General features: G+C 44.9%; 1 protein-coding gene across 2 annotated transcripts in view; it reads right to left on the bottom strand.

Moving 5' to 3' along the window:
• The window catches only part of ROR1 (receptor tyrosine kinase like orphan receptor 1), a 404802-nt gene that overhangs the window by 34885 nt on the left and 352322 nt on the right, over positions 1-17595 (bottom strand). For both annotated transcript variants that reach the window (XM_058657531.1, XM_058657536.1), the window contains exons 5-7: positions 8514-8641; positions 5954-6271; positions 4075-4320 (exon numbers count right to left, since the gene is read on the bottom strand). In XM_058657531.1, the coding sequence (XP_058513514.1) occupies positions 4075-4320; positions 5954-6271; positions 8514-8641 (692 nt within the window). The remainder of the gene's footprint in view (positions 1-4074; positions 4321-5953; positions 6272-8513; positions 8642-17595) is intronic.

The following is a 17595-nucleotide window of genomic DNA, read 5'->3' as shown; positions in this document are numbered from 1 at the left end:
CTGAATGCTTCAGAAAGACCATTGAAATGACAATCAATACTTTTAAAGTAAAATTTATAGTCTTAAACTAAACATGAGAGAGGTAGAATCCTTGGATCGCATGACCAATTATTTTCCAGTTTATCGGTAAATTACCTTCCTAATTTCCAATGAGTATTAGTTGGAAAGTAAGGATCACAAGTTACCTGAAGGACAATGGCACTGAGTCAGGGCACAGTAAGCAATGCACTTTTTCCTTCCTAAAATAATCCACACCAGCTGTTTAAGAGCTTATGTTAGATGTGGGTGCTTGGTCCAGTGGTTAAGTCCTTGCTGAGACATCTGCCTCTCATATTAGCACGTCCAGGTTCAGTCCCTGATTTTGTTTCCAATTCTATCTTCCTGCTAATGTGTAAACTGGCAGGAGTCAGGTGATGGCTCATGTGGCTAAGCCCCTTCTCCTTCATATTGAGTGTCTGGTTTTGGGCATTTGGGGAGTGCCCAGCAGATGGGCACTGTCTCCATTGGTCTGTCTCTCTCAAATGAATGCATTATTTTTTCCTTCAGAAAGGACATGCATCAGTAACCAGAGATAGCCCAGCAAAGAAGCAAGGAGATAAACCTGGAATTAGACTGGTCTGCCATTTGCTAGCTGAGTGACTATAGGGTTTTCTAAGTCTCAGCTTCCTCATCTGCAAAGACAAGATTAGTGCCACCTATTACAGCGTGAGGGTAAATATAAATAAAGCCTGTGAAAATGCCTGGTGCCAAGCCCAGGGTGTGGAAGCACTCAGTGACTGCTGCTTCACACCAGACTCCATTATAGATCCCTGTATCTGGTGGTTTAGAAGAAAGGATGGGATAACCCATGCAAATGACTGTAAACTTACATTATGTTTCTATCACTTTCCTATTAATATGGAATATAGTATGTGGAAAATGGTCTAAAAATTACAAAGTAGAAGCCATTGAAAAGATACAGAATAATCTGTTTGTAAGTTATCAGTGGTGACATTGCAAGTTACATATCTACTTATCCTGCATGGGAAGGTACTTCGAAGCCCCCTGACTCCCGCAACAAAAAACCATGAATATGATCAGTTTTCTTGTACTTGGCGTGGTTTATCAGCCACAAAATCATTTTGTGATAAAATACACTATGATAACAGGTAACACAGGAGAATGAAATGATAAAAAATAAGTTTCTGGAATTTTCATGACTGAGAGTTTTTAAAATATTGTAAAGTATTTTCCTTATAGAGGAGCCCTTTAGCATGCTTTAGTGCTTCCTTTTTTGTCCCTCACAACTGTGCCAACTTGCTTTGCATTGTAATTGGCACACCTCAAATCATAAACCAAAGTTTATTAGTCTTCCTACTGCATAGTGGACTCTCAAATAATATTTTCTGGGCTGAATGCAAGCATTCCTTTACATATGTTGACTATATCATAATTATAATACATTTTTCTACATACCAATTGTAACAGAAAATGTTTATTGAGCATTTGCTGTCTTGAGGCATCACAGGGGTTGCTCTGTTAATGACTCGGTTATTCTCACAATAACACCCAGGTATATATTACCTTCATCTCACTGATGAGAAAGTTGAGGTAAGGAGAGATTAGGGAACATGGTTACCTATTACAGACATTACCTAATAAAGGCTCAGAACACACAGTGACTTCATTGAAGAACAGTGATTTAAAGCCAGTCACTTAGACACGAGAACCCACACCCTTGACTACTGTGATAAACTGCTTTTCCCACAGACTATTTATTGCTTACTCACTGTTGCTGCTTTTCAACAGGTTTGCTTTGCTTTCTCCTAGAGCGGGGAAGACTTCGTTGAAAGGGCCAATGACTTCGGAAATCAGGCTTAACGAATTCGAATTATGATTAAGTTGCTGACAGCTGGGTGTCCTTGGGCAAACTGCTTCTTACTGAGTTTCCCTTGTCTTATAAGCTGGACATAAGATTAAAAGAGGTGGGCCCGGCAGCATGGCCTAGCTGCTAAAGTCCTCGCCTTGAAAGCCCTGGGATCCCATATGGGCGCCAGTTCTAATCCCGGCAGCTCCACTTCCCATCCAGCTCCCTGCTTGTGGCCTGGGAAAGCAGTCGAGGACGGCCCAATGCATTGGGACCCTGCACCCGCGTGGGAGACCCGGAAGAGGTTCCAGGTTCCCGGCTCCGGATCGGCACACACCGGCCGTTGCAGCTCACTTGGGGAGTGAATCATCGGACGGAAGATCTTCCTCTCTATCTCTCCTCCTCTCTGTATATCTGGCTGTAATAAAATGAATAAATCTTTTTAAAAAAAAGATTAAAAGAGGTGATAGAGGCAAGATATTCTGCATAAGACACGGCACTCAGCAAGCATTCAATTAAGTAGTTGCTACGTTAGGAATATAGACTACTGACACCAAACACTCAGTCTAAAGTCGGCTTTTAGTTATACATTCCCTGCTCTCTCATCAACCAGATAGGACCCTCTTCTCCTCAGGGTGGGTGTGTATTTCCTCAACCTAGCTGCCTAGCAAGTCTTGTAGCTTCAAATGCTGTCTGCTGCTGAGCTTTCCCAAATGGCTATTTCATTCTAGGCCCTGACCCTGGACTTCAGTCCATGGCAGTCAACCGCCTCCTCAGGAACTGCTTATGGATTTCTAAACGGTCTTAAAATTCAGTATGAGCAAGCTCCCAATTCCACTTACCACAAACTTGCTTCTGTTATAGTTCTCTCCATCTCAGCAAAAGGCAATCCCATGCAAAAGCCCTGGAGCCATTCCTTGAACCCTTCCTTTGCTTATAACCCACATTTGATCCATGGTGATCCATCTTATCTCCAGTTTCAAAAGCAATGTAGAATTTACTCCCTTTTTACCGCCTTCTCCACTATTATCTTGCCCTTAGACATCGCTGTAGCTTCCCAACTGGTCTTCCTGCTTCCATGCTTGCATCTGTCCCATTCTCAACTAAGTCACCAAAGTGATCCATTCAATGTGAAAGTCAAATCATGCCTCTCTTCTGTTCAAAACACTCAGATGCTTTACCAGCTCACTCAGGGTTAAAGAAAAGTTCCATGATGTCCTACAACCGCACCTGGATTACCACTGGGATCCTGTTACATCTACTCTGTCTTGCCCATCCTGGCTCCAACCTCAATGGCTCCTTGTTTTTTCTTGGATATAGCAGGCCTGTTCCAATCTCTTAAGATCCCCACCATATCCCCACATCCTGATGACTAAGTACTTAGCATGAAGTAGGGGCTCAACACATATTGTTGAATGAATGGCTTAGATAGTCATCTAGCTAAAGATCCAGCTCAGTTGGTGCCATTTCTGTGTCCAGTGACTGCTGCTTCTTGTTTGGCTCCTCACCGTGCAGCGTAGGCTGTGGCTTTCCCAGCAGTGGCTTCCTGACACTTCTGCTATGTCTTGGGGATCCACTAAATATTATGAGAATTCGAATCAGAAAGACAAATCAGTTCCTAAAGAGTTCCAAGTTCCAGGTCTCAGCAGCATTTTTATTCTCTTTTTCCTAATCTCCAAACATTTTTGTTATAGAGGAACACACTGAATCAGGAGCTTCATGTTTCATTTCCAGATCCCTGTATACATCTTCTACAGTACTACATACAGGCCTAACCACAGGTTAGGTTGCTCATGATGATGGCATCATGGCTGTGGTTTCACTTTGCCTGGGGTTATTCACAAGGACACCCAGAAAGCATTCCCCTTTCTGCTGCCAAATTAACTGTTGTGCTCAAAAGGCACATTTGGACATGGGCCATGATGAGTAACATCTTTTTCTGTACAAATGGCTTGGAAAGGCTGTCTCACATGTGTTTTTGAAGAGCTGGGTCACTCTTTTATCCACTACCAGTGGGATGGCTGCAGGCACAAACCAGCTCACTTCTTGAAGCCTTTTGGTGCCCTACAGGTGTTTTCTGTGAAATGCCAGGCTTATCTCCAAACTGCTTGAGATCAAAGGAACATTATCAATCTCCTTTGCCCTCTTTCAAGGATTCTCCTGAGTGAAGGGGGGAATGAAGATCTTAGAGGTGATGGAATACATTAGGAGCAATGGCTTCTACTTACCACATGCTGGGATGTCACAGAGATCAGACTTAAAGTTTTCATCCAAGGTAAAGCACCAGGGAGCTTCTTTCTGGTTCCCTGGGTTGCGGCAGTAGGAATGGCCTCCATTCAGCTCTGGGAAACGGAGGGCCGTGAAGGTGTGCATGTGGGGGTACTGGGAATTCCAGGGCTGGCACTGGCGCCCTGATTTAGTCACACTGACAGTCCCCCGGTAATCCACTCCTGTGCTGTTATAACACTTGTGATCTGGAAAACACACAAGGAAGGCCCAAAGCATGAGAAAAGCACACAGGGGATGCTGGAACTCCCAGCCAGCAGTAGTGGAAAAGAAGGGCATGCAATTAACTTTGAAGCCAAGGCCTCCCTGCTGGTCAGGGGCCATGCAGGGCAGTCTCCTTGCTTGCTGGGCTAGGACCCTGGGCTTGCCTCGCAGTTACATTCCTGGGAGGATTTAAAGCTTATGCTTCAGCGATAAAACCAGCCTTCCACAAGCATTTTCAATACTGAACATGGGAGAAATCAGAACTGAAGGAGGGACCTGGGGGCCATGGGAGTTATTTCCTCCTGAACGGTTCAAGGAAGGTTCAAGCTGAATTTTTCCTTTCTTCTTACTGATGGCCTTAGACATGAATCATGTGATAAAGGATTCAGTTGGTAATTTACAGAAAACATTTTTTGGGAGCAGCACATTCTAATTTGTATGAGGACTTAGGGCTACTTCTGTGCTGATGGAATAGACACGCTAGGGAATCAGGCCCTATCAAGTGTCCCTCAGAGGTGACCACAAGGGCTGTAGGATGATGCTGAGATCTTAGCATTTGCTAAGCATACTTCTAAGAGCTTTAGATGCATGATTTTTTTTAAATGCAAAAGTTAATTTTTTTTTATTAATTATTTTGCATTATGTGACAGTTTCATAGGCTCTGGGAATCCCCCCACCCCTCCCCCCGGTGGATTCCTCCACCTTGATGCAACATTACAGTTCAAATTCAATCAAGCTTCTTTCCTTGCAAACATATACCAAGCATAGAGTCCAGCTACTTATTGTCCAGATGGGTTGAACAGTTTCTTGGGGAGACCATTTCTGGTCCGAGATGCATGATTTTTTTAAAGCTAGTAAATTAGTATTAAGTACCAAAAGAAAGCCAAAAGTTCTCAGAAGTTTAATTCTAGATGAAGGGGAGATAGTTTACTTGGTGGTGATGAGAGGGTAGAGGATGGCAGCAGGCCTCCATGTGTAATCATTCCAACTTGTGGTAGAAACACAGTCAAATTTACCGCTGGTGCATTTAGCCCATTAACAAAGCTGTGTAACCATCATCCAAAAAGGAAATCCACACCAGTGAAGTCAGTGTTTGCTGCTACCACTGGTCCCTACCCCTGGCAACCACTAATGTACCTTCCAACTCTAGGAACTGATCTAGCCTGGATTTTTCATACAGAAATATCTGGCTCATCCAGGCTGTAGTACATATCTATCTTTCACTCCTTTTTAAGGATAAATAACATTTGGTTGTGTGACTATACCACAACTTGCTCATCCACTTATTCATGGACACACAGCTCCATTATTTCTACCTCTGGCTACCATGAACAGAATGTTAATGAACAGCCTTTCATGCATTTTTATTCAGACCCTATATTCAATGCTTTGAAATATATCCTCAGGCATGGAACTACTGGCTATATTCTGTCTATGTTACTGAGAAACCAGCCCTCTCATTTTCAAATTATTGTCTTCATGAAGCTTCTTGAAGGTCATGGTATCTAACCTATTATAGAATGCACATATACAGTAGCTAACCCATTGGAATGTAATCCAAGTTACTACCATGAATCATTACTGTGGGGCAAGGGCCATTTCAGGGCATCCGCTTACTTTTGTTTATAGGATCCGCCATAGGGATTCCAATCCGGATGCAGTTGGCAGCTTCCGGGCTCTCGGGCTGTGGCAGATCTTCACAGTTGGGCAACTTCAGCCTCATGAGAATCATGGGGTTAGACCTGGCAAAGATGTACTCCGTCTGACACAGGACGTTTTCTAGGATTTCACATTCATCACGACACAGGTCACGGGGCTTGGGGACAGCAGAGGTTTCGTCACAGTAAGGGAAGGCGTAGTGGCACAGGGAAGGAATGGCGAACTGAGAACACTTATCAGATAAGTGGCTGGAGGTGCCGATCATGGTGAAGGCAGCTGAAAAACAAACACAGATTATAAACTTCCACAGGCCAGGGTTTATCTTCGCCGGTTATCTGGTCATCAGAGATCGGATCTAAACACACACAGCGACAGAATGGGCCATGCTGAAACACAAAGGGAGAAGGACACCCATGGCAGAGGGCTAGGCAGCTTCCTTTGTTTGGCTTGAAAAAAAAAAAATTTAAAAAGCAAACACTTGGATTACAAAGCTAAAAAAAAAAAAAAGGATTAAATTACATACGGACCATTTCCTAATAAGAAGAATTAATTGGGTTAGAGTACAATATATTTTTCATTCTTTACTACAGAGCCACAGAACGTTGTTTCATCCGGTGCCTTTTATGAGTTTTGTGAGCTTTCTAAGACACGACAGCCCTAGGGCAGCTCTTGCTGTTTGTGGTGGCTGAGCCCAAGCATGGGATTTAGTTCTGTGTCTTCCCAGATGGTCAGAGCTGCTGAAAGGCTTAGGGTACCCAGCTTTGTTTCCTTGTGGTTTGAAGACTCACTCTCGAGGCAGCTCAACTTGGCACATTCTTCAAGAGTACAATTCAAGGATGTCAGTGTACAGCATTGGCGACCGCCAGAGTGCTGTAGCTTAACCTCACATCCCGCAGTGTCCCTGAACTAAACAGTCCAGACCAGACCTGACCACCCTGACGGACAAGAGGAGAGAACGCGAGATGGACTGTGACGTCACGGATACACTGCTTCCCAAGGTATGTGCCTTGGAACATTGATCCTGAAGAGTATTATTAGTGTTTGAGAAACAATGACAACGTAGCTAAACAACTTTGGAAAAAGCTGGGTGAAAAAGTTCAAGGGGTTTTCGTAAAACTTGTAATACTTTCCAGTAAGCTGAGGCCCACCGAAAAATCCCCAGGAGGTTGACACTGGATACGCCAGAGATTCCACTTACTTTTGTGATTACTTAGTTATAAGGACTAAGAATCCTTATATCAGGTCGAAATGCACCTTCACCAGCCACTCGCCATCGGTCCGGCTGGTGTGGTTTGGAGTTTCAGAATCCTCTTCCTCCTGTGAGCCTGTGTGTGCTGTTTGTGGCAAACAGCCACCACACATGCTTGTGGCTGCCTCTCCTGGTGGACTAGCTTCCCTCTAGCCTCCTCCTGGAGTCCCCAAGCCCCTCGAAGGATGTGACCAGGAAGCGTTGCAAAGTTCACAGAAAAATGGAATCAACAGTTGCTTATTTTGGCGTGAGAAGTTTTTGAAATCCATGCGTTCTAAGGGATACTCCAACAAGAGCTGATGAAAAATGCAGTTTGTGGAAAGACTACACATGAAATTCAAATTTGGAGAGAACAAACAAATTAATCTTTTAATTCTAATTTCCCCCAACTTTTGGTGCGTTTCTGTCATTTCTGGGCCTTTTACTCTTCTGCCTTCCTGTCTGGAGTTTGCTCCTGCCTCTCTTAATGGCAGATGACAGTAACATTTGAACGTCAGATAAGCATCAAGGATAGAAGTGTCCTAAAGCATTATCTGCTACTTTTCTGAAATGCAAATGTAATTGTTACCCTGTACTTTTATTTGTGACGTCCATATACTGCGCAGAAGTGTGCCAGCTATGCTGACAGAAAAGGCACTGGGCTGCTGTCACCACCAGAGCTGGGTGTGCAAAATCGCAGAAGGTGACTGACATCCCGTCCTGTGTGCTAGAAAGCATTTCACTGTCCATGTCCATCAGAGCGGCTTCTGGCGAAGGAGAGCTACGGGCAGAGGGTCGACAGCTCCAGCAGGAAGATACCTTTGCTCAAGTATCCCATCACTTGTTCCCCAGATGCAGATTTTCAGGGAAGGTCAGCCTGTGCCCAAAGACCCTGGATTTGGGTCCAGAATTCCAGACTTGCAATGTCTAGATCACGTCGCTTTCTTCCCACCCACAAGCTCTGTAAGGGCAGAGATGTGCCTGGACACCATCATGTCCCCAGCGCTTAGCTCAGTTCTTAGGTTGCTGAAAGCCCTCACTAATATTTATTAAGTGCTAGAATGAATGTGAGATTCCTCAAAGCTTCCTTTTCCTCTCAGAGCAACTTGCAATAAGTTATTTTGACATAGATTCCAGAGCACAGAGATCATGTCTGATGCTTCTTCAGGTTCCTGTTCAGCCATCCCCATACCTAGTCCCAATCCCTTGTGAAGAAAGAGCTTGATAAAACTTGTGATAAGAAAGATAGTTATTCAAGAGATAAATGTAAATGCATCGGTGCTAACCTACCTGTGATTTGATTTTCTATTTCTCCTTGCATGTGCAAAGACTCCATATAGACGGTGCGGTTGCCAATAAATCTTGCACATGCTATCCCTCTGTATGGCTGGCAGAATCCATCTTCTTCATACTCATCTCTAGAAACAAAGCATGAAGTTAGCCTGATGCACCACGTATACAGTGAGCTCTGACTGCACAAAGCCTACACAGTCGCTAGGTGGTGCAGTTGGGCACAATATCTAACAAAGTCCACAAAGCAATCAGGCTTAAAAGGCACCTAAAACATCTGTTGGTCATGTTGGTCAAGTTTCCCACATATCTAGAAAATCATCCTGAAGCACAAAATCATCCTTAAATATGGGAGAAAATGCTTTTATTTTCGCAGCTGGTGGTGGGCTGAAGGATGATGTAGTCGTAAGAGTAAAGAGGAAATGAGTTGGAAATCTGGGCACATGTTCTACAGTTGTTTTGTTTTTTAAGCACAGATTATTTCTGCTTCATTTGCTTCAAAGGCGTAGGTGCATTAGCCGCAAGATCCACTCCAACTGACACGTCAGTTAGGGGGACCTCCAGGGTGCAAAGCTAGGTGCAGCTGGAAAAAAACCAGACAGCAGCCCTGGGTGAGTCTCCCGGGCACTGAAGATGGTCTGTACTGGGAAGAAGGGCCTGGCCAAAGCACAGGCTGCAGGATCCAAAAGGAGTCCGGGAACCCAAGGACGTCTAGCGAGAGTTTTGGTGGAAAGCTTGCTCTTCTGCGCCTCTGAAAAAAGTATTACTTCAAAACAGGGCAGGGGAGACTTTTGAAGGTGAAGGGACACCAAAGAGTAACATGTGTAGAATGAGTGACAAGTGCTGAGGCTGGAGACGAGAGGACCCAAGATGGCAGGTTCACCTTGAAAGGACAGAGGCTACACCCCAGGCACCAGAGGACAGAGAGCCTCCAGCTGCTTTAAAACAGCAGACCACAGCTGCAAGCAGAGCTGCCGGCCACGTTCATGGCTGACTTCTCCCCTGGATGCTCCTCTTCTGCGCAACACACTGTAGTCAAATACATCATCTCAACAAAATTTCAGTTCTCCGCTTTGGTCTCTCCTGAGCTCAAATGTCTCAGGTCAAAGTTGGGAGAGCAAAGTCTTATCCTGGACTTACGAGGTGGGCATCCCTAGGCAAGCTGTCCACACAGTCTCAGCCAGATGGAACTAACAATTGATTGGCTGCTTGCTCCACCCCGTGAGTGGAAGTCATGGAGATCCCATCAGACCATGGGAGAAATTCAAAATGACAGAGCCGACATGACCAAAGAGGACATTTACTTGAGAGATATTCACTGAGCTCCTTCTTTGTTAAGTGGACTCTGGTTTGTGCCATAGAGCTGGACTTCCCCATTTGGGGGTTCAGTGGAAGAGTGTGCAAAGTCTGGGATAACAGTAAGCCGAGTAAACAAGAGGATCTGATAACATGCCAATGTCCCATGCCTCCCTTCTCCCCACTCACCCAAGTAGTCATTCTGATGGTGGAGCTTGGGGCAGTGTCTTCGGTTTAGTCCCCCCCACCACATAGTTTGTGTTGAGAAGTTCTTAAGATCTTAACCTTTCAGTACCCATACAAATGAATATATCATATACCTGACATTGAGACATTGAATTTTTAATGTTGCACAATCCTGCAAGCACTCCACATGTTTACTTTCATAAATCCTGGAGTAATGCTGAAGCCTTTTTGGCTTAAATTTTACTTGGGCTGTAAAATTAACCCAACTTTTATTGGGTAACTAATACCATAAACCTATGGGGAGAAAGAAGGTTTTCGATGACCTAGCCGTGGATCTTGGAAACCGAAGTGCAGGGATGTGAATGCACCCCCACACCCTGCAGCATCACCTCATTTCTATTACACAGGATGGTTTTCTATCCTGAGGCATTAGCAGACCTCTGGATTTTTAAGGTGTCATTATGAGAGTACTTCTTCCTCCCCCACATTAAACTCTCAAGACCTCAATTTATATCTCTTGGGAGGACAAAACCATGAAATTACCTCAGATATAAATCCCCAACCTTCTGGGAGTTCCCATATTTTATGTGTGAGGCTTAGACTAAACTTCTTACCACCTTTCCAGTTTCAAACTCTTAAAAAGACTCCTTAAATACTTTTCCCCCCAGAATATATGGAATGCAATTTTTTGGCTGCCCATTTCTTACCAAGGGCTTAGAGCTGCAGGTGCACTGTACTTCTGACTATGCCCAAATTCCCACAATTCTGGCCAGTCTCTTGGGGACAGACTAAAGCAAACAAAACCGTATGGAAACATCATCAGCTGGGGGTTGCTCTCAACCCAGGGTACTTACAAGAACCTCTTCAGGACACTTGTAAAAATATCAATATTCAAACCCTACTTGAGACCTATAAAGTCATACTCTCTGGGGTCACGGTTAGGTATTTATATTGTCTTTTTAAAAACAAAACAAGGGCCCGGCAGCGTGGCCTAGCGGCTAAAGTCCTCGCCTTGAAAGCCCCGGGATCCCATATGGGCGCCGGTTCTAATCCCGGCAGCTCCACTTCCCGTCCAGCTCCCTGCTTGTGGCCTGGGAAAGCAGTCGAGGATGGCCCAATGCTTTGGGACCCTGCACCCGCATGGGAGACCCGGAAGAGGTTCCAGGTTCCCGGCATCGGATCGGCAGCACCGGCCCATTGCGGCTCACTTGGGGAGTGAAACATCGGACGGAAGATCTTCCTCTCTGTCTCTCCTCCTCTCTGTATATCTGGCTGTAATAAAATGAATAAATCTTTAAAAAAAAACAAACCAGGGCCCGGCGGCGTGGTCTAGCGGCTAAAGTCCTCGCCTTGAGAGCCCCGGGATCCCATATGGGCGCCGGTTCTGATCCCGGCAGCTCCACTTCCCATCCAGCTCCCTGCTTGTGGCCTGGGAAAGCAGTTGAGGACGGCCCAATGCTTTGGGACACTGCACCCGTGTGGGAGACCCGGAGGAGGTTCCGGGTTCCCGGCTTCGGATCGGCGCGCATCGGCCCGTTGCGGCTCACTTGGGGAGTGAATCATCGGACGGAAGATCTTCCTCTCTGTCTCTCCTCCTCTGTGTATATCTGGCTGTAATAAAATGAATAAATCTTTAAAAAAAAAAAAAAAAAAAAAACAAACCAAAACAAACAAAACCCCCTCTAAACCCCACAAAAACCTCTCAGCCAATCTAAATGTGGTTCAGAACTGCAGTACTAAGCAAAGTGAACGTGGAGTGTCTGACTCTCTCCGCGTGGGGTGTTGCGCTAGATGTACCGCTGATGAGGCTCAAGCTCAGAGTCAGGGAAGACGAATTCAAATTCACAAAACCACTAACGTGGCAGGGCGAGGCCTTAGACATTCCCAACTCAAGCCCTTACTCTGAGTTGTAAGATGAGTGGGGCTGGTGCCATGGCTCAACAGGCTAATTCTCCATATCCAAGTGTGGCGTCCGATATGGTTACTGGTTCATGTCCTGGCTGCTCTATATCCCATCCAGCTTCCTGCTTGTGACCTGGAAAAGCACTGATTGTTCAAATCCTTGGGATCCTACATCCATGTGGCAGACCAGGAAGAAGCTCCTGGCTCCTGGCTTCAGATCAGCTCAGTTCCAGCTACTGAGGCCATTTGGGTAGTGCACCAGCAAATGAAAGATCTTTTTTTTCTCTCTGTGTCTCCTTCTCTTTGTAAATCTGCCTTTTCAATGAAAATAAATCCTTAAAAATAAAACAAGATTCATAACTATTTGCTTCTTAGTACTGCTTGATTATACCAGCCTTCACATAAATGAGAGATTTTATAAGGAGTATCCCATACCACACATGTGTTTGAGTCAGAACCATTAGGCAACACAAAGAAATAAAGGGGACATAAACTGAAAAGGAGGAAGTCCAACTATTTCTATTTGCAGATGACTTGATCTTTTATATAGGAGAACCAAAGTACTCTACTAAGAGACTGTATTAGAACTCAGGAAAAAAAATCAATGCACAGGGATCCTTGGCATTCTTACACACACATACGAGGCTCTGGCAGAGACAGCACTTGCAAGATCAATCCCATAGCTACAAAAAATTAAATCCCATGAGATAAATTTAACCAGGCATATGGAAGAATTCTATAACAAAAATTACAAAATATTAATGAAAGAAATAGATGACACACAAATGGAAAAATCATATTCATGGACTGGAAGAATTCATCCTCTCAAAATGTTCATGGCATCCAAAGTCATTTTATAGATTCAATGTGACCCTCACAAAAATTCCAAGGACATTCTTCGCAAAACTAGAAAATTTCATATACTAACAAGATAAGACATGCTGTCATTTAATTCTGACAACAATTTTGTAAAGGTGGTGATTATTTACAAATAAGGATACTGAAGTTTATTAACTGAAAGGATAAACAATGTGTTTAAAGTTCACATCAGTAGAGGACTTTAATTTTATCCCCATACATTCTACCGTTTCCCTTCAATGGTTCAGTTACAGAATCTTTTTAATCTGAAAGAATGAGAGAAAGAGTGAGTGAGTGAAAGAGACAGAGAGGAAGAGACACATGCACAAAACATACACAGAACTCTTCATCCACTGGTTCACTCCCAAGATGCAGCATCCAGAATGGGGCCCAGCTGACGCCTGGAGCCAGCACTCCACCCTGGTCTCTTGGACCTTCATCTCCTGCCTTCCCACATGCATAGCAGGGAGCAGGATCAGAAAGCAGAGCAGCTGGCTGGGCTGGGTGGGGAAGGGGGAAGTCCTCTGCCGCTGGCCCACAGTGTCTACCCAGGGATGGAAGTTCTGACACTACTCCTAAGGATTTTGTACTGGGAGGCAGTGCTGGTATACACAGAGTATCAAAACAGTTTTCTTTTAAAAGCCTGAAGTCACAATCACCTCTCATTCCTTTCCATTTTCCCTGCTGTCTTTGACTGAAGAGGAACAAATGCTCCCCACCACATTCATTAGCATGGTGCTCTTTTCCATCTCACACTTCTCTCATCTTGGAGGTTTTCCTGCCTTGCCTGGCTCTCAGTAAATTAAAAACATGAAGCAACATAGCAGCGAAAGTGCAAGGGCACCAGTAGTAAGAGTGCCGGAGGCTGCATTCTATGGAGAAGAAAAGGGCATTGTGAAAGGGTGCTTGGGACTGGATCATTCTTCATGGCATCCAGCCCCAATATGTGTCGGCTGTCTGGCTGGGATGGCAGGGTACAGGGGCGCTCTGTGTTGGGAACTCATCTTTCCCACCCAGGTGACTTACTTGCCACAATGATAGCCTCCTCAGCCTTCCACATTTGCTGTTACGGGATGGGCAAGACAAGGAGGGGTCACTTGCCACCTCCAGCATGTCTCTTCTCCACTGGGCAATGCGGTGAGCTGACCTGGTGCTAAGAGCCACCTGTAAACCACTAAGAGCGAGGACAGGACAAACTTTCGCAGCCTTGTGGAGCAGATCCCAGTTTCTCCAGTTTTGTTCCTTGCCTGCCAAGTTCATGAACCTGCTGATTCCTACCTCACAAAGGACCTTGGTGGTCTCAAGACAGGTGACACATTCAGATGCTTCTGGATCATCCTCGGCCTTCTTTTTTGCCTCATGGATTATCTCTCATCATTCTCAGTAATTGTATTTATTTCCATTTTATGTGAAAAGGGGAGAAGAAACATCTGCTGTTTCACTCCTCAAAAGCTCACAGCAACCAAGGCTGAGCCAGGCAGAAGTCACCTGGGGCTCCCATGTGAGTGGCAGGGACTTGAACAGTTATGCCATTGCCTGCTGCCCTCCCCCAGGATGTACACTAGCCATATGCTGGAATTACCAGCCAGGAATCAAATGCAGATAGTCCATTGTGGGACACAGGATTCCCAGGTAGTGGTTTAGCTGCAGTGTCAAATGCAACCATTTTTTTTTTTTAAAGATTTATTCACTTCATTACAGCCAGATATACACAGAGGAGGAGAGACAGAGAGGAATATCTTCCATCCGATGATTCACTCTCCAAGTGAGTCGCAATGGGCCGATGCACGCCGATCTGATGCCAGGAACCCGGAACCTCCTCCGGGTCTCCAACGTGGGTGCAGGGTCCCAATGCATTGGGCCGTCCTTGACTGCTTTCCCAGGCCACGAGCAGGGAGCTGGATGGGAAGTGGAGCTACCAGGATTAGAACCGGCGCCCATATGTGATCCCGGGGCTTTCAAGGCGAGGACTTCAGCCACTAGGCCACGTCGCCGGGCCCAAATGCAACCATTTTTACCTCTCTATTTGCTTGCCTTCTCATCTTTACCTTTTCTCCTAACACCCCAAAACAGTCATTCAGTCCCCCTACTTCTAGTGCCTTGATTAAGCCATTTCTATAGACGTCTGATCTCATATGACATTTACCTATTCAGGCTCATCTTGCTACTAACTGCTGAGCAGCATAGGAAGATATGTGTTGGCTGTCCCAGGATGGCCTATTGATGTGCCACTGTCTCTGTACTCTGTACTCCCTCCCTCATCAAATTAATAAAGGGTCTGGGCAGAGCTAATAGACTTAATCAGCAAGAACTGATTCTTGCTGAAGAATTTGGTCCCCAAAAGTTTCCCTGAAGTCAGTTAATATGCATACCTCTCCTTAGTGGGACAGAATGCATTGTATAGAGATAGTTCACTAATTGCAAAGCTGTATTGAATTGGAAGAATTGAAAACAGGTCCTCAAACAAGTGTTCACATGAGTGTTGCTCATCATAGCCAATGGGTAGATACAACTTCCATGTCACCCACAGATGAATGTGTAGACAAAACATGATCGATCTATATGACAGAAGCTTGTTCATCCACATGAAAGGGAGGAAGACCTCAAAATATCACGTTAAGTGAAATAGGCTGGTATGAAAGGCCATTTATCCTGATTTCACGTATAAGGCATACTCAAAATGAGTAAGTCCACAGACAGGATGCAGACTGGGGATTGCTTAGGGATTAGGAGGGGCGTTGGGAACTAACTGCTTCAGGAGTATGACAATTTATTTAGGGACGATGAAACCATGCTGAACTAGATAGAGGTGGTGACTGTACAATACTGAAGCACAACTACTACAGAGTGGTACACATTAAAACAGTTAATTTCCTGTTACATGAATTTCGTGTCAACTTAGAAAATCTCATTTACACACCAGGGCCTAAATAGAAGGAGAGGCCCAACAGTCACAATTTCAAGCCTCGGAGCTGGGGAGTGATTCTGGGGTCACTTTCAGGCATTCGGCAATGTATGCTGTATCAGTAGGCTCCTTTGTTCTGATTCTCAAGGCTCTTCCACTGGAATGCCAGAGAGATGCCAGGCAGAGTGGTTCTGCCAGCCCACAGTGTGGTGGCTCTGTAAGAATGGACTGGAGTGAATTAAGTAACCCAATACTTGTGCCATCACTCCACAGTCTCACTTCTGGTTCCTGCCTGGAGCTGCAGAGAAGAAATTCAATCAAGATGCCTGCTCCCAAACCCCTGAAGGAGAGCCACCACACAGAGAGCGTGGTGTCCCTAGGTGTACTCTGGCAAGTAATTTAGGAAAGTGCAGGCAGCAATTTCTCTTTACTCATGCAAAAACAACTTGTCGGGTCTCCCAGAAGACCACCGCAGCCATGAATGGGAAGTATCCCTTTTAAATATTTGGAATCCAGGCTGCCTATGAGCCGGTCTGGTTAAAGGCACAGCCACATAAGAGCTCTAGTCACTCTAGGCTGGGTGTGGCACTTCCCACCTCTCAGGAAGGGATTTCCCTGGGGAAGTGCAAGCTGATCTCCTTAATTACAAAGGAGAATAAGTGACAGAATTAAGCATCCAATGAAAGGATGTGCAAGTATTCCAAAATAGATGGAAGACTGGAGGCAAAGCAGCTTCAAGAAGAGATTCTACATCCAAAAAAAAAAAAAAAAAATCACACCTATCCAAAAATGTCTCCCCTTATCTTCCAGAGATGACTAGGAGTCTCAACCCATCCATGGTTGATTGTCAGCCAGGAGGGGGTAGTTTGTTTCAGTCCAAGCAGCTTTAACTGCATGCCTTGGAATGAGGACCCCTTGGAGAAGAGAGCCCTGGACAGGTATGGGCAGAGACCTGGCAAGAGTGGATCAGAGTCAGGTAGAGAAGGTGGGCATCCTGGAGGCGGAGTCACTAGGTACAGGTTTTGCTTCAGGCTGGCTGTGGTCAAGGGATTACTGTGAGTTATGTGGTTCTGGACTTAGCTCACAGCACTGCTTTCTAAATATTAAAGTGGGCACCCAAGAATGCAAGGTGTCACCACACTTGACCTTTAATGTCAAAGTGAGCCAACAAGGCATGTCAACCCAAAGAAGCAATGACTCACAAAGACTCTTATCTTGAAGGCTGAAAATTGAGTTAACACCAACATTGTTTTTCTTCCATAGGAAGCCTGGGTGACCACAAGCAATTTTGCAATGCCTGTCAGATGGCATGAGTGAATTCCCAGCTTAGACACTGACACTTAACATTTATTCTCAAATGGAAGAGAGCCCCTCTAGCACACACCACTTTCCTTCTCCTTACAGAATTAAATAAAAATTTAAACTTTTTTCTTGGCTATGAAAACACCACAGTCATAACGCGCATAGTTTCCAGAGCAGCGCATAATGGTTTCTTGTATCCAACTTAGAAATGGCAAGGTATAAGCTTTGCTTCCCAGTACATTTCACTTGGAGAAAGGACAGGATCTCCAAGGCTTCTATCTCACAAATTGTGATTGAGGGAAAACTGTGAACATAATCTATTTCATTCCTATTTAATGACACATTTGAAGTGATAAAATTGCAACTAGCACCATGTTTGAAAGAGGATGATATTGCTAATAAAAAGAATGAGTGGTGTTTGCTGTCTTTAGTTTACTGAGGTGTTTGAGAGGGTGGCCTCGCACCTCCCAACAATGCCTTGGATGTTTGTACCTTTCTCGTGTAAACCCCCACTTTGCCCTAAGGTTAGGCTAACGCTTGGAATGCATAAGTGGGATTCTGAGGCCACAGGTCCTGGTTGGAGGCCTTTTGGATATGCCTGGACCGTTCTCCAAATGTCAGGGATTTGAACTG

This window comes from Ochotona princeps, chromosome 2 (assembly GCF_030435755.1).
Source record: "Ochotona princeps isolate mOchPri1 chromosome 2, mOchPri1.hap1, whole genome shotgun sequence".
NCBI classification, from domain to species: domain Eukaryota; kingdom Metazoa; phylum Chordata; class Mammalia; order Lagomorpha; family Ochotonidae; genus Ochotona; species Ochotona princeps.
This window is presented reverse-complemented; position numbering and strand designations above follow the sequence as displayed.